Source organism: Aphis gossypii, chromosome 1, assembly GCF_020184175.1.
Source record: "Aphis gossypii isolate Hap1 chromosome 1, ASM2018417v2, whole genome shotgun sequence".
In the NCBI taxonomy this organism is placed as follows: Eukaryota; Metazoa; Arthropoda; class Insecta; order Hemiptera; family Aphididae; genus Aphis; species Aphis gossypii.
The window spans coordinates 50277371-50299339 of NC_065530.1; the positions used below are offsets into that span (position 1 = coordinate 50277371).

Genomic DNA, 21969 nt, shown 5'->3' on the forward strand with positions numbered 1-21969 from the left:
TTGAGGAAATCATTCGGGGACCTGTTTGGTTGACGATAGAACCGGATGTAACCATACCGCCGCAACCAGCTCCTCGCTCAAAGAGATTTTCCGCGGTGTAAAAACGCGTCAAGCGGGATTTTGCAGTGCGTGTGCTGCATCCAATGTGATAAGCGCCCACTGGCTCAACCCTCAACCCTTTTCCGAATACATCTGATATGCAGACACGGCCGATGGAACACTATACGGATAAATCTACTAAGTAGAGTACACCTATTTGGCTGTATAAGTGGGCCGCAACGTGGTCGTTACAGAGTCTCTTTTTAGTTTTTCGTCCCACAGCAATTTCGCCTACCGAATAGCGCCTCCGATCGCCAAACGTAGGTTCCGTAGCATCATATTATCTTCGTTCGCCCCGTGCGTTCCGATGTCCACCGACAGTCGTCATCATCTACACCGTCGACGATCATGACCATCGCCCACTATACAACGACTCACTGTCATCCGTCGCTCCCACGGACGAAGCTGTCAGGCCTCGTCTGCCGCCGCGGTCGTCACAATATAGTGCGATTGCACAAACGCGCCAGCGACACTCGTCGTCTGCCTGCGAGACCGGCCGCAAGAACGGTTCAAAAGCACTCGCTAATCGCTATAATAACTTATCTTGCACCCATTTCGCCATCTCATCGTATCCACCTCTGGGGCATCTTCGTTTAGTGTGTTGTCTTTCCACTGTACTTCCCCACCCCCTATTTTTAAATTTTGTATTTTTTTTTTAATGTTTTTTCAATGGACTAATATTTTTGTTTCTACTCGTATACGTATCAATACGTTTTTTTTTTTTTTTGATAAAATTATGTTCTACATTGAACCAGACTTTCAACAGTATATTTTTTTTTGTTACATTATTCTACATAATAATATTTTATGCGAGTGACTTAGCCTTATTATTTTCTGTTTTTTTTTTTTTTTTTTTTTAAAGTCAATATTTTTATTTATTTACACGTTTTGTCAATTATTATTATTTTTTTTTTTTTTGATCAAAATGTTGTATTCGACTTAAAACAACTCATTGATATTGTTTTATAATTATAAAATTTAAAATGATGTAATGTTGTGTGTCACTGAGCAACATTTTTTTATTAAAAAAAGTTTGTAAAACTGTAAAAATTGTTCACACAAAAAACTGTTTTTTTTTCGTATTATCAAGTATATAAATCAATTATTGCAAAATTAATGACTTCTAAAATGGTTAATATATACATTAAATATTTAACAAAGGACTTTTTTATTTAGAATAATGAGCATCACCGCATATAGGCAGCAGTATAAAAACACTACATGCGTTTTACATATGTATCAAGAAATATTTAAAATATCATACAGTATTACAATATAATCATTGAATGCTTTAACATAACGAATAATTGTTCAAAAAGCGAAACAAATCACAAAATAATAAATAACATCAAAGGATACGGCATCGACAAATGTAAGCATTGTATTATTGTAAATATGCACTACATCGCAAGTGAACGTCAATAGTATTGTATATTCGAATAATAGTTTATATCAGTGGTTTTCAAACTTATTTTTCGAAGAGACCTTGAGATGATAAAATAATTCACGAAGCTCCAAAAACTTGAAATACAAATTGTATAGCTCATTCAAAATTATGGATCAATAAATTTTTATTAGGTACACAAACTTTATACAATATACATGTAACTTGTAAAGTTGTAACTATTTAACGAATAACGAATAGGTAGGTTATTTAAAAATCTTTATATTTAATTGAGATGTGCCCGCGGAGCACAGTTTGAGACCGATGGTTTATATAATATATTATATAATTAAGAAAGAAGTAGTCAAGTGGGTATCGTTTTACTTTACATTAGGTGTCAAGTGGGTAAATATTATGGAAGTGTTAAATTTTAAATTCAATGATAGGTAGGTACCTACCAATAATATCATTGTATATTATTGTATATACTATATAGGTACGAACAACAATTCTGAGCTGTTTGCGAAGACGATCGTCGGTCTGTATCATTAAGTAGTAAGTGTATTAATTCATGTACCTATGTTTTTTTTTTATATAAGTAACTTATTTTAATTTTAGTATTACGGTAAGTTAATATAAATTACACATAGGTGCGGTGTAGTACGTAAGTAATGTTTATTGACTTTAAAAGGCGTATATACTTAATACCTATATGTATATATAATATATCCATGGACTATGATTTTATTGTATGTCTGCTGTATTATCCAGTATCCATATAGAATAACAGAATATCTATACTTTATCAGTGGCGTGCGAACTGAAAATATTCCAGAGGCAAGTAACATATAGCTTGAGAACCCACCCACCCCTTTACTATAGACTCAAATATGGTTTTTTTTTACCTAACCCTCCAAAAATTAAAAAATCTCAGAGGCAATTGCCTTTGAAATAACTCTTCGCTAGAAGTAGGTAGGTTGTGATTGCGAAGAAAGCGCATTAACCGTTAACCATATTATTTTATGATGGCCACACATTAATATATGAAAAATGGGACAAATAATATTGGTTCAATTTTGAAAAATCCTCTTAATTTTTTAGCGATTTTTATACTTAGAATATTTTAGAGATAACAATATAACATTTACCTACCTATTATAGCCTATAGGTGGTAAACATTAATCTTGTTGAGAGTTTATAATATTACCCCAATAAAAGACATTTATCATCTTTATCAGTGACAACTTTTTATCGCCATTCCATGTAAAAAATTGTCAACCAAATAATAATTACTAACTATGGTTTTAATAACACAGTAAACTCTCTTAAAAAGCTTTCCTGCTGTTTTCCATTAGTCCTTAGACCATGTCAATGTAAAAACTATCTATTAAAATGCTTGATTTTTTTACTATCTAATTGATTAAGACCCTGTTTTTGCTTAGTATATAACAATATATTTTAGTAATTGTGGGATAATAAAAATAAGGACTAATAAGAAATATTGCATTATGTTAATAAAATAGAAAACTTCATACCTAAAACTCATTTTTATAATCTCGAGCAAACAAAAATAGATACTTTTATTTAATATAAATTAAACAGAATAAAATGGAAAAAATAATAATAGTTAAAAATTAAAGTATGTATAAATGAATTTCTTTTTAAACTAAATTTAATAGAAAAAATAATTATATTGTAATAAATTATATTCACTAATATTATAACAATAAATAGGTATGTATTAAAATGAACTTGATATTTTTTTCAATTACCACATGAGAAATTTTCTTGTTTAAAGTGCTCTTAGAGAGTTTCCCTTTTGAAGAACATCATAAATGAGTTTTACTATAATTGAGTAAAAACAATAAATTTTTTTTTTCTATGAACAGACTTTTTTTTACACATATATAACATAGGTAATGTAAAATGCAGATAATGGGATTAAAATGAGACTACCACGTAAAAACAGAAAATAAAGGCTTCCTGCTCTAAGTTTACCGAGACAAAGGGCTATAATGATTTAATAAAAAAACAATCCAGCTTTAACAGGATGTATAGTCCCTCCACACAATACCAACCAGGAAACAATTTTAAGCAAAAATAAAAAATAAAAATGATTTATTAATTAATACAGATATTTAAATATTTAATTAAACAAGATAAATTTTACTTAACACTTGGTGTTTTGTTAGAACTTTATACAGTCAAATATTAGAGGCCAAACAAAAATCTGCGTGCTTTAACGGCACCGGGTGTTGAAGCGAGAGAGCTATCTGAGCCTCCTCTAATTTCAATTTCAGCTAACAAAGCATTAACATGTTCTAACACCTAGAAAATAAAATAGAAATACAATATTTTATACTATAATACAATAAATAATTTAATTCGTACTTCATTAAATATTGAGGATTGACCAGCATTTATCTCTGTATCCTTCCACAAATCACGACATCTTTCAGCAAAAGAAATAGCTCGCTCATAATAATGTAAATCCATATAATGATGTCCCAAGTATAAATATATTTTGCTTAATATTAAGTTCAACTCAATAGTAGTTCTGTTTTTAATTCCAATTTTCAAAGCTCTTTTATTCATCACATTAAAATTTTCACGGGTTAATTCATTACCACAATCGCCATACCTATCATAAAATCTAAAAATATATACATAAATATTATACATTAATAAAATAATTAACTTTAAGTTTACAATAATGAGTTATTAGTTTTATTTTAATACATACAATTTGTAAATGTTTGTATAGAAAAATGTATAAAAAAAAACAGATTAAATATTATCATATTATAGGATTTTTAACACAAAAAAACATTAATTAGAAATATAACATTGAAATCAAAAATTTATTGTAAAATAAAAATTATTGAAATTATTTTATCAATGCAAGAACATAAAGAGAAACTGCTTCTAAAAGAAAATTTAGTTCACTGTTACCAAAATGATAAAATCTAATAAGTAACATTATTTTTTATACTTTATCTGTGTATTACATTGTTTAGGACAGTCAGAATAGAATATCAAAACACTATGTTTTTATTATAAATGTTGCTTGTAATAATGTAACTGATTCATTCTATAATGGCAATACTTTTTAATTTTTAAATAATATTTCATTGCACCACATTGTTAAATGGTCTCAGGATGACCCTTCCTTAGAAAAACTTCTGATTTTATCGCTGAACATGATGAAAATATGACATAAACACTAGATAACATCTAGTGTAATGCCAAAATTGTATTAATTTCTTATATTAAATTATAATTATAACCATATGATAAAATTGTAAACATTTAATTAATACAACATACAAATTTAAAGTAATTAAATTATTAACAAATTATGTTAAACATACTTTGCAAGTTTTAGCATTATTGCTCCATCAGTATCGTAAAATAAGGATTTATAGAAACACGCCATTGATTCAAAAATACGATCACAACGTTCAAACATTTCTCCTAATGAAACTAGCATACGATAATCTCTAGGCCTTAAATCACGTGCATGAGTAAAATAAAACAATGCATAATTCGGCAACTTAACTAGTTCGTAAATTTGGCCTAGACCATACCAAGCTCTGTAATCTCTTATATTAATTTCTGTAAACAAAAATAATTTTATTAATAGTCATTAGAAATATAATAAATAAGTAAAACATTAAAATAATAATCAATAAGTATCCCTATTTAATAATTTATTTTAATAAATTGAAATCTTAATATATTTGCACATTTTTTTGATGCAAATAATTATATTAAAATTTAAACATTTATTTTTTTTCTCAAACATGTATTTTATTCCATCAAAAATATTAAAATAAATACTACTCCTGAATAAAAAAAAATGATTTATTAGCAACCAATAAAATGGCTATATTTTTTTTATTACACAATCACAACTATTATGTATAAAATGATAAAATGTACTTAGTTACTCTAAAAGAATTTTTATAAAACCAATAATATTTTTGAATAATCAGAGTAGAGACACTTTTTATTTTTTGTTATTGTTCATAATCTTTATAGAGTATACTTACTTAAAGCTTGACGATATGAGATAATGGCAGCATAAGAGTTTTTCATTTCAATGTACTCATGTCCCAGTAATGTCCAAGCAGTTACATTAAATGGATTAATTCTCACAGCTTTTTTAAAATATAAAACTGATTTGGCGTGATCACATTTTAAACTATACATATTTCCTAAAAACAAATTTATTAAATTAATACCATGTAGTCAAATTGGTATTATTAAAGAAATATTTTATTTATTGGTACAGCATAGATTTTAAAGCAATTTAAAATACAAAATGAGTACCTAATTAATAAAGAACCATCAATACATGTATTAAATTAATAAACATTTATCATAGTAAAATAAATCAATTTTCCCGTTTTGTAGTTCTTTTTAATGTTCACATTTTACATTTATATCACCACAAATAATACTCAAAATTATTCAAATTGAATTACATTTTTGTTTTAATGTAAAGCAAAAAATTAATATTTTCACATGACATTAACTAAAAACCTTCTTTTAAGATATTCTTCATTAAAAACGCAATTAACATTATTAGAACTAAACAGAATGTCTTAAATTTTGCTTTAAATTCCATACATTATTTATTATTAATATATATTACCGAGAACACATAAAGTTTCTTGACGATAACGGTCAATGGACGCTACATATTTGGATAAAACTACAAGTTCATCAGAGCTAGTACAGACATACATAAGATTTGATAATAAATCTAAATTATCTATCCTGAATGGATCCATTTCCATGACAGTTTTAAATGCTACTATTGCGTGTGAAATTTCTGTAAAAAAATTTTAATTGACGTAAAAAAGTTATTTATGTATAAAATATGAGATATTAATTAATATTTACCACGCTTGTTATGATGTGCAATAGCAAATTGAGATTGCAGATATGGCCAATTTTGAAAAACACTATGACCCTGCTTCAAAATATCATCGTATATACTTAATGCTCGATCAGTTATTTGAAATTCAATATGCATATGTGCAATAAAAAGAAGATGCATCCAATGATATTCTTTACTTTCATTGAGGCGTAAGTTCAATGCATCAAGCTAAACAATGAATAATTAAAATAAAGAATTATAAAAACTATTTTAACTAGTATAATTATTTTATGATAACATATTTTTAGTAATCACCATATGTAAGTCCTTAACTAGTGTTGCTAGCTCTATCCAAGCACCCCAGTAACATGGCTGAATTTGTATTGCTCTGACCAATATATCTATAGCTTCATCACATCTATCTATTCTTTTTAACATAACAGCTGTAAGCCATAACAAATATGGGTCTTCTCGTTTAATTCGTGACTCTTTATGATCACCAGCAGACATGTTATTATCAGATTGAGCAGCTAATGCTGAGACTTTCACCTTTTTAGTAGTGTTGTTACGTTTGGTTATCTTATTTTTTTTTCCTAGAGTAGTTGTACTAGCCTTTTCAATTCTTAGATTACGTGGTCGCCTACTGCATCGTCTTCCTTTAGGAGTGGAATCATCTTCTTGCTGTAGCACAGAATGTTTTTGATTAACTATGTCAATATCAGACGTCTCTTGAGGTTGTGAATCTTCTTCAGATTCTTCATCAGAATCATCTTCATTGCCATATACATTGAGTATTAATAATTCATCTAGTAGTTCCATATATGCTCGCATATTAATTGGTTTAAACGAATCAAACAAGTTAGTTCGCTCATATATACATTCATTATGCATGCTTAAATATCTAGCCATATAATGCAAAAACATAGATTTGCTATTATTTGTATGTTTTGCAATGTGTGCACAGCTAAAATTATAGTATATAAAAAAATATATTAAGATCAATTAACATGTTATATAGATATTTAAAATTACCTGGGATAATCTTCTAGATCAAAATATGCACGTGCTTTAAAATACACCAAATAGTCTTCTAAATTTGTGAACGCTGGTTCTAATTCAAAACGTATAAATTCATTATTTTCATTTTCAAATTCAAAATATGGTGGAATATTTTTTAAAGTTATTAGAAGTTCTGATAAACTGTGGAAAAAAATTAATCAAATAATATTATTCTATTATTATCAGTGTTATGATATAGATATTGCATTTGTAGTTGCTTTAAAAGGAATACTTACAATTTTGTACTGTGGTGCAAACATCTATCTCTGGATTCTTGTAAAGCGTAAATAATTTCAGCTTTGATGAGCAACGGATCCTTGAAGAATTTATAATATGGTAAGTATATATTAGTCATGATGTAATCGTAGGGCTGACAAAGTAACACTGACGAGCATAAGAAGTTCAGTCAATGTAACTGATTAATCGCTACTCTATGACTGACGATATGCGACAATAACTACTCTCATTTCTAGTACAAAATAATTTAACACGTTTCGTTGTAGTTTGGTGTAAAATTATAATTTACAAATTATACATTTTATGTTATTTACAACCGTTTATAGGTACTTACTACTTTAGTTTATGACTATATCATAATAATACTAAATGATTTTTGTCTAAATTTCGTATTTTCACCGTGAACCGTTGTGAATAGTTGTGATAACTTTAGATAATACAGTATCTCGCCGGATTCAAAACAAATAATAAATTCTGTCCGTACTGGATCACTACTTTTTGTGCCATAAAATAATAGTTCCAATGTCAATTTGTCCGAATCGAATTTATATCAAAACGGAGGAAAGTAACCGCTTAATAACAGTCAAGTGTAACTCGGCATTAAGTTTGAGTAGGTTAAACTGTTAAAGACTAAAGTAATAGATGTATTAAATTTAAATACAATGGTAAATCCTTCTTTCAGAAAGCCGAGTAAGCAATGAATAAAATATAAGTATATTAGGTACAATTAGTTAGAGTAGTAGGTAGTGAACGAAGTGACTCACGCTAAGTCCACCAAGAACCTCAGCCCTCACCACTATTTATGTGGATATAATTCGGTTTTTCAAGTTTTTGTATTTGTTTTATAATATAAATAAAATAGCCCTTAAGGCTATAATATCCATCAACGTAGGTAAGGAGGTTTTGGGAAGTTCAATCCCTACCTCATTATTAAAATCCCAATTTTACAAATAAATAGATAATAAAAATAACTTTTAAATTAAAAAAAATTAATATTAATGAATTTTAATGAATACTCCTCTTAATAAAGACAAAACAAAATATTATTTTAGTGATACAAATTTAGAAAATGCGTTTGGTGTATACAGCAATTACAGCAGCCACGATAATTAAAAGACAAACCAATTCAACAACTTTCGGCAATAGGCTATACCTATAGACAGTTAACTACATTTAGTAGTGTTAAGTGTTAAACATCAATAGTAATACAGTATTCCATTTAGCGGGCTATTGGGAAAAAATTCCAGTTTACAAATTAAGAAAATAATGTAACAGGCACGTTAAATTTAATTTAACATTTGGATTGGACGTATCTAAATTTGGTATTTTATTTTTATATTATTATTAGTTTAGTTTATTAATTAGGATAAAGAATAAAAGAAGTATTAAAAATGCTAAAAGTTTAACCATCGCTTTCCTCATTTGCATGTCTATTATCTATTAAAAAAACGGGTTATTATTGAGTTTAATTTTTAATTTTTATATCTACTTATACTATGTATTATTATTTTCTATGCACAACAGTTTAAAATGTTTTTAGGTATTCATTTTAGGCCATTTATACCGTGAACTTATTCATACTATTCTACATATAAGCGGTACCTATGTTGGTTTTGAATCAAATTTTAATAAGATAATATTATAATAATTATCAGGCACGTATACAAGGGGGTTTTGGGGGTTCAACCACTTCAACCCCCCCCCCCCCCCCGAAATTTTTTTTGTGTACGTACCTGATAATTATAATATAATACCTATATTATATTTACTCATTATAAACTAATAACATTGATTATAGGTACATACTACATAGTATAACACTACCTATCTATAAATTATAATCAATGCTATAATAATATTAAGCAATATAAATATATTATGAAATATTCTCAAAAATATATTGACAGATCGTTTTTTTTCAGAATCACAGAGAATGATTTATCATTGTATTCAAATTCAACACATTCATAACAGTGAGCTACTCAATGGTGAAGTACACTAGATACATAATGTATAATAGTTGCCCAGTTTTTTTTAAAGATTATATCCTTTATCATTTATAAAAATAAATAAATATAAATTATTTAGTACCTATTTAAATGTATTTTCATGGTTTTAGAAGTGATGAATGTATTGATTTTACAATGATGTGTGTTTTTTTTTGTGTCTGTGAACAGCATAATAACTAGTCGAAATAATGCTTCAATTTCATACTTCGAGGGAGGTTTCCGATGACAAAGTGAATATCTTTGGTGCATTATAGAGGTTAAAAGTAAACATTTTCCAACAAAATCGAGAAAATCAAAAAAAAGTGACGGAAAAACGGGAATTTTCACGCGAAACCAGTTTTTGACCAAACCGAGTTTTTTATATGGTTGTAAGTTGTAACTCAAAAACTAATCACTGTAAAAATACTTAAACATTTTCGTTTTTTTTTTTTGAAGTGACGATAAAAAAATGTTGAGTGTCCAAAAGTTCCTTATGAGTTGTTGTTATTGAAATTCAAAAATCAACAATTTTTTTTTTGTAAGCGTTTATAGTTCAAATTTTTACGATATATGTCAAAATCACGAAAACTTGTAAATAATTTTGTAGTAGAAAAATCATAAATTTTTTTTTTATATCTATGGTTAAAAAATTCAACACTAAGTTTTTTATAAATTTTCCTTCGAATAGCTATAGAGAAAACTCGAAACATCATAATATGAAACATTTTATATGCGTTTGTATTTTAAATGTTTACGAAAACACTTACTTTACGATAACTTCAAACGAAATTAAATATTAATTATTATAATTCAAAAAGTATAAGTCGTAGATACTTGAAAATTTCACTAGTTATTTAGATTGGCATATTCTTTACACGATTTAATTTTCAAAATATTTCGCTTATTTTAATACTATTTATAGCCATTTGAAATATTCGTTTTTGTAAATTGTTTTTTTTTATAAATATCGATAAAATTTTTTTGGTAGAGTCAAAATACTTGAAAATTGAATACAAAGTTCCTCCTATTCTTATTGTGATTCAAAAATTATGAGAACACATAGGCATAATTTTTTTTTATTAGCATTTGAAGTTCAAATATTGACAAAAATTCTTCAAAATCATGAATATTTGAAAATTATTTTGTAGGTATAATTCATAAAAAGTTTTGATAAGTAGCTAAGAGTTGAAAATTTAATTCAATATTTTCCATAAGTTTGGCTTACAATAATTATAAAAGAACATACATTTTGTGTATTGAAGCCATTAAAACATAAACTACCTCCTTTTTCACCAACCACCGGAAATTATATCCTATGCTGACAAATCTTCTTCATTCAGAATTGTTTTTGATACCTCTCATTGGATTCAAATTTAGTATATCAATTATAGTAACCTACTATACAACAGAGTGTTACTCATTTGATTGACTTTTTTTAAATTGTAAATAATTAATTATTAAGTATAAATAACACATTTCAATTTAATGAATAACTTTTTTAATTGTAATTGTTGTAGTGTTTAGAAACAGTAAATTAAAACCACACTATTTTACATTTTTTTCTCTTTATAACATAATTAACAATATTATCAGTCTTCATTTTTTTTTTTTAATAATAATATATTAAATATTTTTAATTTACAATTACATTGTTTTTGGTATTTAATTTTAATTAGGTATGAATAACAATAAAAAAAAGTTATAAGTATAAAGTATACTTAATTATCATTCATAATTAAAATATTACTTTAAATTAAATTTATTCTGGAAAACGTAAAATATCTGAAAGTGACCGGATAGTTGATCTTCGATTGTATTGATCTTCTGGAACAATTATTTGATCCCTGACAAATGTGACCATTACTTGCCTAGAATATGAACAAATTGAAAAGAGTTAATTATTATAATGCAGGGATGGCCAAACTGTGATTAGCGTCAGATTTTTGAGGCTCACATCTTATCGCAACATTTTTATAAACATTTTTTTTTTAATTATGAATTTATGTATTTGAAAAAGTATAATATTTTATTAAATTACAATTTATAGAAAATATTACAAAAAATATAGAGTTCTTGATATAATATTTAAATATGTATTTAACATCACAATAAGTAAATTGGATAATTTATGTACATGTTTAACTAGAAAATATGAAGAGGGAGGCCAATCATTGATGGAACCCAACGTGAATTTATTTTAGATTAACAAATCTCTTCAATTTTTTCTTTTGAGCCTTTGGATACAATTTATGAGTTGAGTAGATGAGATTTGTGATACTAACGGGTTAGTATGGGAAGGTAGTTTGGAGTAGAAGGATCTGTAATGTTTGGTGGCTAATTGGTGAACTGACTCATTTTTTAGGTCAGAGTGTAGTGAAGAGTTGGAAACAAATCAAGGATTTTTAATATTTAAAATTATTAGTTTATTTTTTTATTTGTTGCATTTCAAAATCCTGTCGTTGAAAATTTTAATATTATGTTGATACACTCACGACGTCAAACAGCATTATGAAGACACATTCATTATCCTTGTATGTCTATGTCTATGATATTTATGATGACAAAATTAAAATAAAATTTAATTTAACATTATTGTACGCTTATGTACAATTATCATATTATATAAATTTATATACATAATAATATTATAAGTATAACATTTTTTCCATCTTGGTACTTCCATATTTATTAATATAGTGGGTAGCTCGCGAGTTTCTTCTCGCTGGCCACCCCTGTTCTAATGCATGAATCAATTTATGAAAAATATGTTCAATTAATTGAAAAATGACAATAAATACATTTTAAATGTTAACATTTGAAATTTATATAAAAATAAACCTTAAGAATTTGTTGAGTTACACTAATTAATTCATTATGTTTTCATTGTATTTTCTTAACAAAGATAATTTAATTAAATATTTAGAATAAATTATTAATACATATAAATATTAAAAAAGTATTATTGTTATAAGGAAAAATTAACTATGTAATTACTAACTATGTTAAATCTTTAATGTTTATTCTTACATTTTATATTTAAGCGTAGTGGGTATGAAAAATAATTTATTATTAATTTACCTATTTTCAATGATTTCTTTGAATGCTTCGCTTTCATCATATAAATCTCGATAGTTGTCATTTGAAACAACTACTCCGCCGCATTGATGAGCATAATTGAGTATAATTCTATGAAATAATAATAATATAAAATTTTATGATGAATACAATTTTTAAAAGAATTTATTGAAGTAATAATATTTAGTTATATTCTTACAAATATAACTATATAAGTATTATATTATTAATAATATCTAATTTATCAAATATAATTTTCTTTATAAAAATCACATTTTATTGAAAAATCAACAGTAATGAACTAAATTTAATAAGTTTCCTAATAAATTAATTTAAATTACCGGTCATCATGACATGTCATTCTTAAGTTTTGGACTTTCCTACTAGGGGTAAAACAAATTTGTCCTTTTTTAACCAATTTATTTAAGATGGTATTCGACTCAGACCCAGGTGGTCCTGTCGATGTTGTGGAATGAATGCTATTATATCTTCGTGTCCTAGATCAGTGAAAAATTGTATACATAATTCAATGCCCTTTCCTGAAAATGTTCCTGAGCCATGTCTAAAAAAAGTAAATTAAGTAATTTAATACTTTTATATGGACAGTCAAAAGTTAAAAAAGTTAGAATAGTACATTTCATAATGTATATACTGTATTAAAAATATAAAATTGGAATTTTGTTAAAATCATATTTTTAGAAATAACTTACGCATGTCCAATATTTAAACCATCAATGACGATAGGCCGTAGCTTTCTAGTAGCGCTAGAAGTTGTAACTGTTGAAGATACGTGTGGCTTGGGAATTTTAACAGCTTTTTGTTTTAACATGATAAAATTCTGTGAGAGATTCTGTTTATTATTAGACATTTTTTGTTTATCAATAACAAATGCTCCTAAGTTATTATCTAATCCAGTTATATTTTCTTCATTCCATCTCCTTTTACGGTGGCGTAAAGGACTTTTGTATGAGCTTTTTGTAGAATTACCTAGACGCTCATGTACAGATTTAAAACTAATTGGTTTTTCAATAGAATTTTGATTTGATGTATTTTCTTCTTCACTGTCATCCAATATAATAAGTTCAATAGAATTATCAATAATTTGAACATCATCATCATTAAATAATAAATTTTCACTTGGAGATTGTCTAGGGGCATTTTCATATTTATTGTTTGTGATAGTAATATCAGTAATATCTATTATGTCATCATTATTGATGTCTATGGCTGTATGTTTATGATCTTTAGTTTGAAAATTTTCAAGTTTAATATCTTCAAAAGTATTATTTGTACTATCCTCGGTAATATCTATAATTTCATCACTTTCATCACTTTCATCACTTGTAATGTTTGGTTCTGTTGCTTCGGAAGAAACAGATTTCATATTTTCAAGTACATCAGTAGGAAGTGAATTATCATCATCCTCGATAATTTCAATAGGTTCATCAACACTTATTTTTGTTTCATTAATGTCCATAGTTGGTGTTGAAGATAACATTTTTTTGGCAATTGAGTTTTTAGAAGATTTGACCGTAGAAGTCCGTTTTGACCGCCGCACTTTTTTTAATAAATCTAAACTTTTTCTCTTCTTTATTCTTCCCATAATGTCCCTGTAAAATACTTTTGATACTATTTAATTATACTAAGAAATTTAACAGAGATTTTTATTTGGTAAGTTTATAAAATATAATTTAACACAAATATTGAACTATAAATTATTGTTTTTTAAAAAATGGTATACATTATCTCAGTAGATTGAATATAGTAAATAAATGTAAAAAGCAAATAGTTAGGTATTGAAATTATAATAAATTTTTTTTTAAATTAAAAAGGTCTAAAAATTTAAACTAAAATTATATAACAGGGTTTAAAAATACTTATAAGAATTATAGTTTAATTCAAACATTAAATGCATTAAAAACTTTTATTTAAATAAAAATATAAAATATTATACTTTTCAAATTTTATAAATAATTTACTTCTGTTTATAGTCATAATAATTTAATAATTGGATAGTATGGAATATTCACGAGAAGCATATATATGTATTTTGCACATATAAGCCAATGAAAATGTTCATACTATCTAATAAGATTTTTCAAGTCAAATCATATGAAAAAAAAAAAGTTAAATCACATGTTAACATTACTTAACATATTAATAACTTTATTTTCATTTTATTTTATTTTTTTGTAACATAATTATAATATAGATTTTAAAATGTATACAATGACAATTGACAGTGGCATATTTAGCTTTTTACAGTAGGGATAGAGATACATTTCTATGTACAAGATATTAAAGAATTAAAGATTCAGTCTATATTTATTATACATTATACACAACTTGACTTTGTTCACACATAATTAAGAAATAAAAATCCACAGTGATAAGATATATTTATCCTATCCTGCTATAATGCTCAAAATATAGCATACTTACCGTATATGAAAACAAAAAATTTCTCACATACAACGAGAATTTATTGTGTTATCTTCAAAACTCAAAAGAAAAGCTAATTATAGAAAATAAGTAAACTGAATTAAACCTTTTATTTTATTACAGAAAGTCAGATCCATACACAACTACAAAAAACAAGAATCATGTTATAAAAATTGTAATTTAGATATTATCTAGTCTTGTTTATATTGAGAAATTTGAGTTTGTGGTATGGTTTATTATTATGTGGACCAGACATAACACTTGGTATATCTCAACTTAACTTAACAATTGAAGAGTTGCACTCTCATTTTAAATTTAGATTAGGTGAAACTGTGAAAGTGTTTTGTGAAAAAATGACTATGTACGTCATATAATAAATAAACAATTATATTTGAATTTCTGAAGCATTTATAGTTGATATAGAATTTCAACGATGTGTTATAATTGTTATTATTTAACACCAAACTGGAGAAAAGCTTAAGATGGATTCTTTTTTTTTTTTTTTTTATATTTTAACATTTATTATTTAATACACAATCTGTTATTATTATTTTACAATAAGCGTATGTAATGAGGATACAAGGTTTGAGGGACAGGAGATAAGAAGCCGCCCATTGGAGGTACTTAAGATGGATTCTAGTAGAATTAATCAGAGTACCAATAGACCAGTATCAGATAGAAGTTCTGCAGATAACTATTGGTTACTCCAGAGCTGTCAAAATCCTAGGGTAAGTAGCAAAAAGAAATTCAGAGAAAATCAAAATTATGATAATTATTTTAATTTGATGCAAGGAATATAGAAAATTCGAATTTGTGAAAAGAACAACATTTGAATAGGTACATCAATAAATGACAATAAGCATGATTAGATATGAGACATTTTTAGATGTGTTGGATTTTATAAAAAGGATACTCCATAGTAAACATGAGCATTATTTTAAAATACTATCAAAAATAAGGTACTTGTGTAGTATGCTGCCTACCAAAAAACTGTATGTGTATAGTATACTACCTATCATAGTTATTTTTATTTAATTTCATTTTATTGAGGGAAAGTACATTTATGTTATTAAGATAAATATAATTAACAGCTGTACATAATTATAGCTAAATAGCCATTATGAATTATGATAACTGATGAAGAATGGTGGTAGTCTATTAATATTTAATTTGCATCACAATTTATTGGAGAAAAATAACCTGTGATGTATAAAAATAATATAAAATACATAATAATCACTCATCAGCAATACATTAAGTAACTTTTAGTTAAAAAAATTTTAATTAATAAAATACATTAAAGTTTTTTGGTAGGCTAGGTAGATAGTATTTTACGGTAGGGAACATACTAAACGAATACCAAAAATGCATAAAATATTTTAGGTAAACCAGCTTACAAATCAAATCTATATTAGCTTTTCTTGAAGTTCTGAAAAGAACTGATGATGGTCCTTAAAAGGACCCTTTAGAAATAGGTAAGGTTTTTAACAGGTATTTAAAAAAAGAATTGTTATAATGTAACAAGATAAGTTAGAAAATAGAATGTTTACCTACATCTTAATATGTTATACTTATGGCCAAGCACAGTAAATTAATCTAAGTACAAAAATTTAGAATAGTATAATAGAAACTCAATTAATCGTCTCTTGTTATAAATTTAAAAAACAAAATTTGCATTTTACAGAGAAATTTATGTTTAAAACTATAATATTAAGTGAATTGACCTACAGTTACTACACGTATTGTATCTTTCCATTATAAATCATTATAGGTTTAATTGGGTTGTGAATTTGTCATAGCCGATAACTCGATAACGACGTTTTAATAATATGTAATAATAATTTTCAATTCCAATTTAGTTTTTATTATAAAATTTAATTTTGCGGATTATCAGCAGAATTCGTTTATCTGTGGATGTCCTGCCACCCTATTCTACGGATAATCGGAAGTAAACTGTATTATTATTATTTTAAGATAAGAATAAAATATATATAGACATCTTATAAGCTCAGTGATGCCAACTCGGAGTTGAAGTTTGGTGATGGCCCGGCTACATTTTTAGGGGTAGTAGGTGTGGTATAAGAGCATTAACCAGTGAATTAATCCTATAAACTATAAATGCTAATACTTAAATTATAATATTGAGTTGGGGTGGGTTATATAGTTTAAATAGTGTGGCTGTTGACTAGACTATTCAAAATTTAGTTGGGCACTACTGCATAAGCTTTTATTGATTTTAATTTTTAAAAATATATGATTAATTATGAGTATTTTAAGTTTTACAGTTATAACTCACTTGAAAATTAAAGTATCAATTAAATCAGAGATTAAATCTAAGTGGTCTATTAGATAATATTTTCATCTATAAGTTAGATAAATAGGCCAATGAACTTAAATATTAAAAGCTAACAATACAAAATAAGTACCGTTGAATGTAAATTTGTTGTTTGTAAGGTTCTTCATAAATGAATAATATGGTTTCTAAGTGGAACTATCCATTGTTATAATTTGTACTTCCATAAGAACTACAAATATATATCTAAAAATACAGATTCTACTTATAGGTAATTGTAGAATATCGAATATCAGATAAATTCAATTTATTTTAGTTCTCAGTTCTAGTAATATTAAAGCAGGTCTACACGACTACAGACATAAATTTGAATAGTGCATCTTGATAATAATTTACCAAATAATTTTTATTTAGCATTTTCTAAAACCATGTAATCACACTAAAACCTAAAAAGGAGATTTTTTTTATATGTACGTATGGCAGTCCCAATATTGAGTTATGACCGGCAACCCATAAATAAATATATTATAAAAATAATTGTAGCCATAAATTTATATTTTATTTGATACCTTTATACCTAATCACATTTTTTTTTTTTTAGTGTGGGGGTGTCATGTAACCAACAAATAGTAAATTTGTGGGTTGCCATTGAAAAAAAGGTTGGGAAACACAGCATTAATATATGGAATTTAATAAGGCACAACATATTTCTATAAACTCAATAAAAAATTTCCCACCAAATATGTGAAAAGAAAATTGAAAAAATATCTTCCTGAAAAAGGGGATCTATTGAGAGATGTACATACTACATACAGCCCAATCTAGATCAGAACTTCTTCAAAAATTATAGATCGGACTAAAATAGATATAAACCAACCAAGGCCACTGTAACTACCTTATAAATAAAAAACAAATAAAAGATAATCAAGTATGTGATTATGGGGTCAAGTAACAAACAATAAATCACATTATTGATGAATGTGAAAATATAATATTCAGTAGATTAAACAACCAGAACATTCATATATTATAAAGATTTACCACAATACTACTACTTTAATTTATTAAAATAATTAATATTTTTATTTAATTTAAGATCATATGAAAATGGAAATATTCAATGAGTCGGTTGAAAATAAAAGAATTTCAATGCCACGAGCATTTTAGGTAGTAGTAATGAGAATAATTGAACAATAACTAATCAAGAAGCAATTTTAAATATTAATTATCAAATAATTTATTTGAATGAAACTATTTAAATTTTTTTCACATAAAAAAATATTAAATTTTCTATCACCCATTAAATAAAATAAATATTTTAACAACAAAATGTATAATAATATGGCTGATCCGATAAACCCTTTGATAAAGTTATCATGCGCAATATTTAAGTATATAAGTTATTGTTTTCATTATATTATAACAAATTATTATTATTATATATTATTTCAAACTAGAAAGAGTATTTATGCTACCTCTATAATAAATTATAACATACCTACTTATTTATAATTTATACTCGGAGAATAAAGTAGGCAAACTTATATAGATGAACTATACTATTAGATAATATCAGAAATCAATGATTAAATTAAAATTTAAAGTAATTCAATAATTTGATTATTTCCATCAACAGTACTACCTAGTAGTTAGTACCCAACTGACAACAATTTTAAATACATAAAATATTAAAAATCATACAACTTTATAATTTATTAAAAGTCTAGTGAAATAGATTGATAAATTCAATAAAAATGTGATATATAAATAGTTTATATTTTGTAAAAAACATTCAAATACTGAAATATTGTACTTGGGTAAGTAATTTGAATTAGGATAGTAAGTATATAAATTTTATTAACATCTCTGTCTATTTAATTTTAAATAGTGAGGGATAAAAACTAACAAAATAAGATATTAAAAACTATTATTTTGTATTGCCTATATTTTACACTATAATACTATCTAGTGTGACAGTAGTGGCGAGAAGCTAAGTAAAAAAAAATAGCGGAGTAGCCACTAACGTATAATAACAGGACACCGAGTTTTAACATTGAAAATATTGAAGATTATTTGAAGATATTACTTAACTTGTTTAATTCAATAATATAATGTATTGATAAGAAAATTTCAAAAATGAAGTAGGTAAGTACCACATTATTTTCCAAGTAAAAAAATATTTTTTCAAGAGTACCTACTTATGTTAGAGTCAAAATTAACTTTTCTAATCAAAATACTACTTACTAATTATCCACATCCACGAGTACAGTTTAGGTCGAAATTGGAATTGTAATAGGTACTAATAACTAATAAGTAATAATATATTACAGTTGTCTGTAACAGACGGTTAAAACTCGGAAGAACAAAACTAAACTACTACAGGAATTATAGAGTTCATATTACTCTACGAAACTGCAACGTGTAAACATTGGAACACTGAAAATCGGGATATCAAAAAAAAACAAATTTAAAATCTACAATTTACTGTATCGTCCGTATGCCGCATGGTATTTTAAGATGTTAAATCAAATTGATATAATGATACTTATCTACTTACTTATTTGAGTAGTCATATCGTTATTGGTTATCAGTATCATTATTTACTGGTTTCGTAGAATAATATACAGTAACGTGTTAAGCCCATGGACCATGTGCGATACATTCTGATATTCTGTACAGTTACGTACACCTAGATCCCGTGACAAGTAGATCCCCGTTTGGAAATTGGCGGTTCAGAAACCAATCTCCATAGGTTCACGGTTGATCCCGTTGCAAGGACAATCAAGATTGGGATTTTATATTTTTATTATTATGAGATGCTTAAAAATTAGCAGAGTAAGCTAAAGATGTGTTTCATAATACAGAGAAGTCAAATTAAAAATTTTATTTTGTTTTGTTTTGCATAATATGTTCTGATTTTTTTAATTTTTAGTGCTTTTTTTGGACTTTTTTGCTTTTTACCTGTTTTTGAATAAAAATCGGTCTTATTTTATAAAATTATATTTTAGCAAAACGTTTTATTTCTATCTTTACAACATTTATGCTTATTGTAAAAATAATATACTTACAGATTGTATAATAAATCAAATTAAAAACAAAAAAAAAGATTTCTGTCAAATAGTGTCAATCGAATTACCTATCAAGTAAATTGTAAATGTATAGAGAAAATATATAATATATTGTAAATAAGCCGATTACGTTCATGCAACGCCGTACAATTACAGTGATAGATTATAGGTATAATATTTTATTACGATAACTTCGAATTCGGTATTTTGTTTTAATTTTTGTTATCTGCTGATTTTGTTGGTTGTTTTTTTGTCGATTTCTACTGTAGGTAAGACATCCTTTTTTATGCATATTTTGTTGTTTATATAGCATGTTTTAGCGCATATTTATGCAATTATAAGTGCTATAAAATCGCAACCAAGATAATTGTAGACTGTAGAGTATTCCCCACGGACAACTACTACCACGAACTACTACATAGTTCGTGACTACTATAACCAGTAACCACTGGGCACTGACTAAGATATCGAAATTCGAAAGATAATTAATATTGTATATTATCTTGATTCGTGCCACAATTGTGGTTTCTTGCGGTATACTAGGGCGCGAAATTTTATGTATAATATTTAGTAAAAAAGTCAAAAGTTAAAATGTAAAAATATTTATGTTCATATCATATTTGTGGCATAATATGTATTAAAAAATGTGAAATATTTAAAAAAAATTACTAAAATACAAAAAAAAAAACGGTACCTATTTTACATTAATTTAATTTATTTGATTCAATTCAATTCATCTAATCATCTTCATACTTTATTGTTGTTTTTTTACGAAATAATTGGATACAACATACATTTGGAGTTTATGGCTACAATGCTACATGCCAGCATACAAAATGTAATCTCCCGTTAATAGCTTATAGATCGAAATTTCCAAATTCTAATAAAATAGTTTTAATAGGTAAGTACAAATTAAAACTGCATGTGTACACCTACCTATGTATAGGTATGAAAAAACGAAATATTTACAAAATATGTAAATTTGGTGAAATATTTAAAAATATTTATTTAGGTACATCAAAATATGTGAAAATATGTAAAATAAAAGTCTCATTTTTAGGGTAAAATGAAACGTGGTTATTTTAAATCAGAATTGAGAAATTTGTATTCAATAAAATTATGTATTTGAATAAAAATTTGTGCCCTGGTGATAACTATCTTGATGATAAGAGCCTGATGACCGCGTATATTTAAATATTATAATTATAATAATTATTATTATTCAATATAATATAATACAATTGAATAAACAAACATAGTTAAATAATAAATAATAATTTTTCTCTTCTTAATATAATTAAGTGCATTTTTATGTAAGAATGATAATTTTAACTTGTTCGAAAAAATAATACTAAAAAAAGTAATAAAAAAAAGGAATGGTCAAGTGAGTAACGCTCTGCTATATAGTACTATAGTAGGTCACTTAGTCACTATAATTG

At 26.1% G+C, this 21969-nt stretch overlaps 1 protein-coding gene and 1 pseudogene across 2 annotated transcripts; both read right to left on the reverse strand.

Moving 5' to 3' along the window:
* Positions 1 to 3584: 3584 nt before the first annotated feature.
* Positions 3585 to 8625, reverse strand: LOC114121070 (cell division cycle protein 23 homolog). 2 transcript variants are annotated; one of them, XM_027983226.2, is made up of 10 exons: positions 7999 to 8624; positions 7664 to 7896; positions 7401 to 7568; positions 6684 to 7332; positions 6392 to 6596; positions 6141 to 6320; positions 5536 to 5700; positions 4855 to 5098; positions 3875 to 4136; positions 3585 to 3811 (listed from the first exon to the last, which is right to left on the reverse strand). In XM_027983226.2, the coding sequence occupies exons 2-10, from the start codon at positions 7780 to 7782 to the stop codon at positions 3695 to 3697; spliced, it is 2109 nt and encodes a 702-aa protein (XP_027839027.2). In that variant the 5' UTR covers positions 7783 to 7896; positions 7999 to 8624; the 3' UTR covers positions 3585 to 3694. The 2 variants fall into 2 exon arrangements, with proteins under 2 accessions (XP_027839027.2, XP_027839026.2); XM_027983225.2 differs by having other exon boundaries at positions 7664 to 8625.
* A 2508-nt stretch (positions 8626 to 11133) lies between these two features.
* Positions 11134 to 20013, reverse strand: LOC114121063 (probable ribonuclease ZC3H12C; annotated as a pseudogene).
* Between the last annotated feature and the right edge of the window lie 1956 nt (positions 20014 to 21969).

Excerpts from the sequence above, each read along its gene's own strand:
- LOC114121070 (XM_027983225.2), bottom strand. The coding sequence starts at position 7,782 with ATGACTAATATATACTTACCATATTATAAATTCTTCAAGGATCCGTTG. Across the intron at positions 7,569-7,663 it reads TTGCACCACAGTACAAAATT|TTTATCAGAACTTCTAATAA; the intron begins GTAAGTATTCCT and ends TTTTTTCCACAG. Across the intron at positions 5,701-6,140 it reads AGAAACTTTATGTGTTCTCG|GAAATATGTATAGTTTAAAA; the intron begins GTAATATATATT and ends ATTTGTTTTTAG.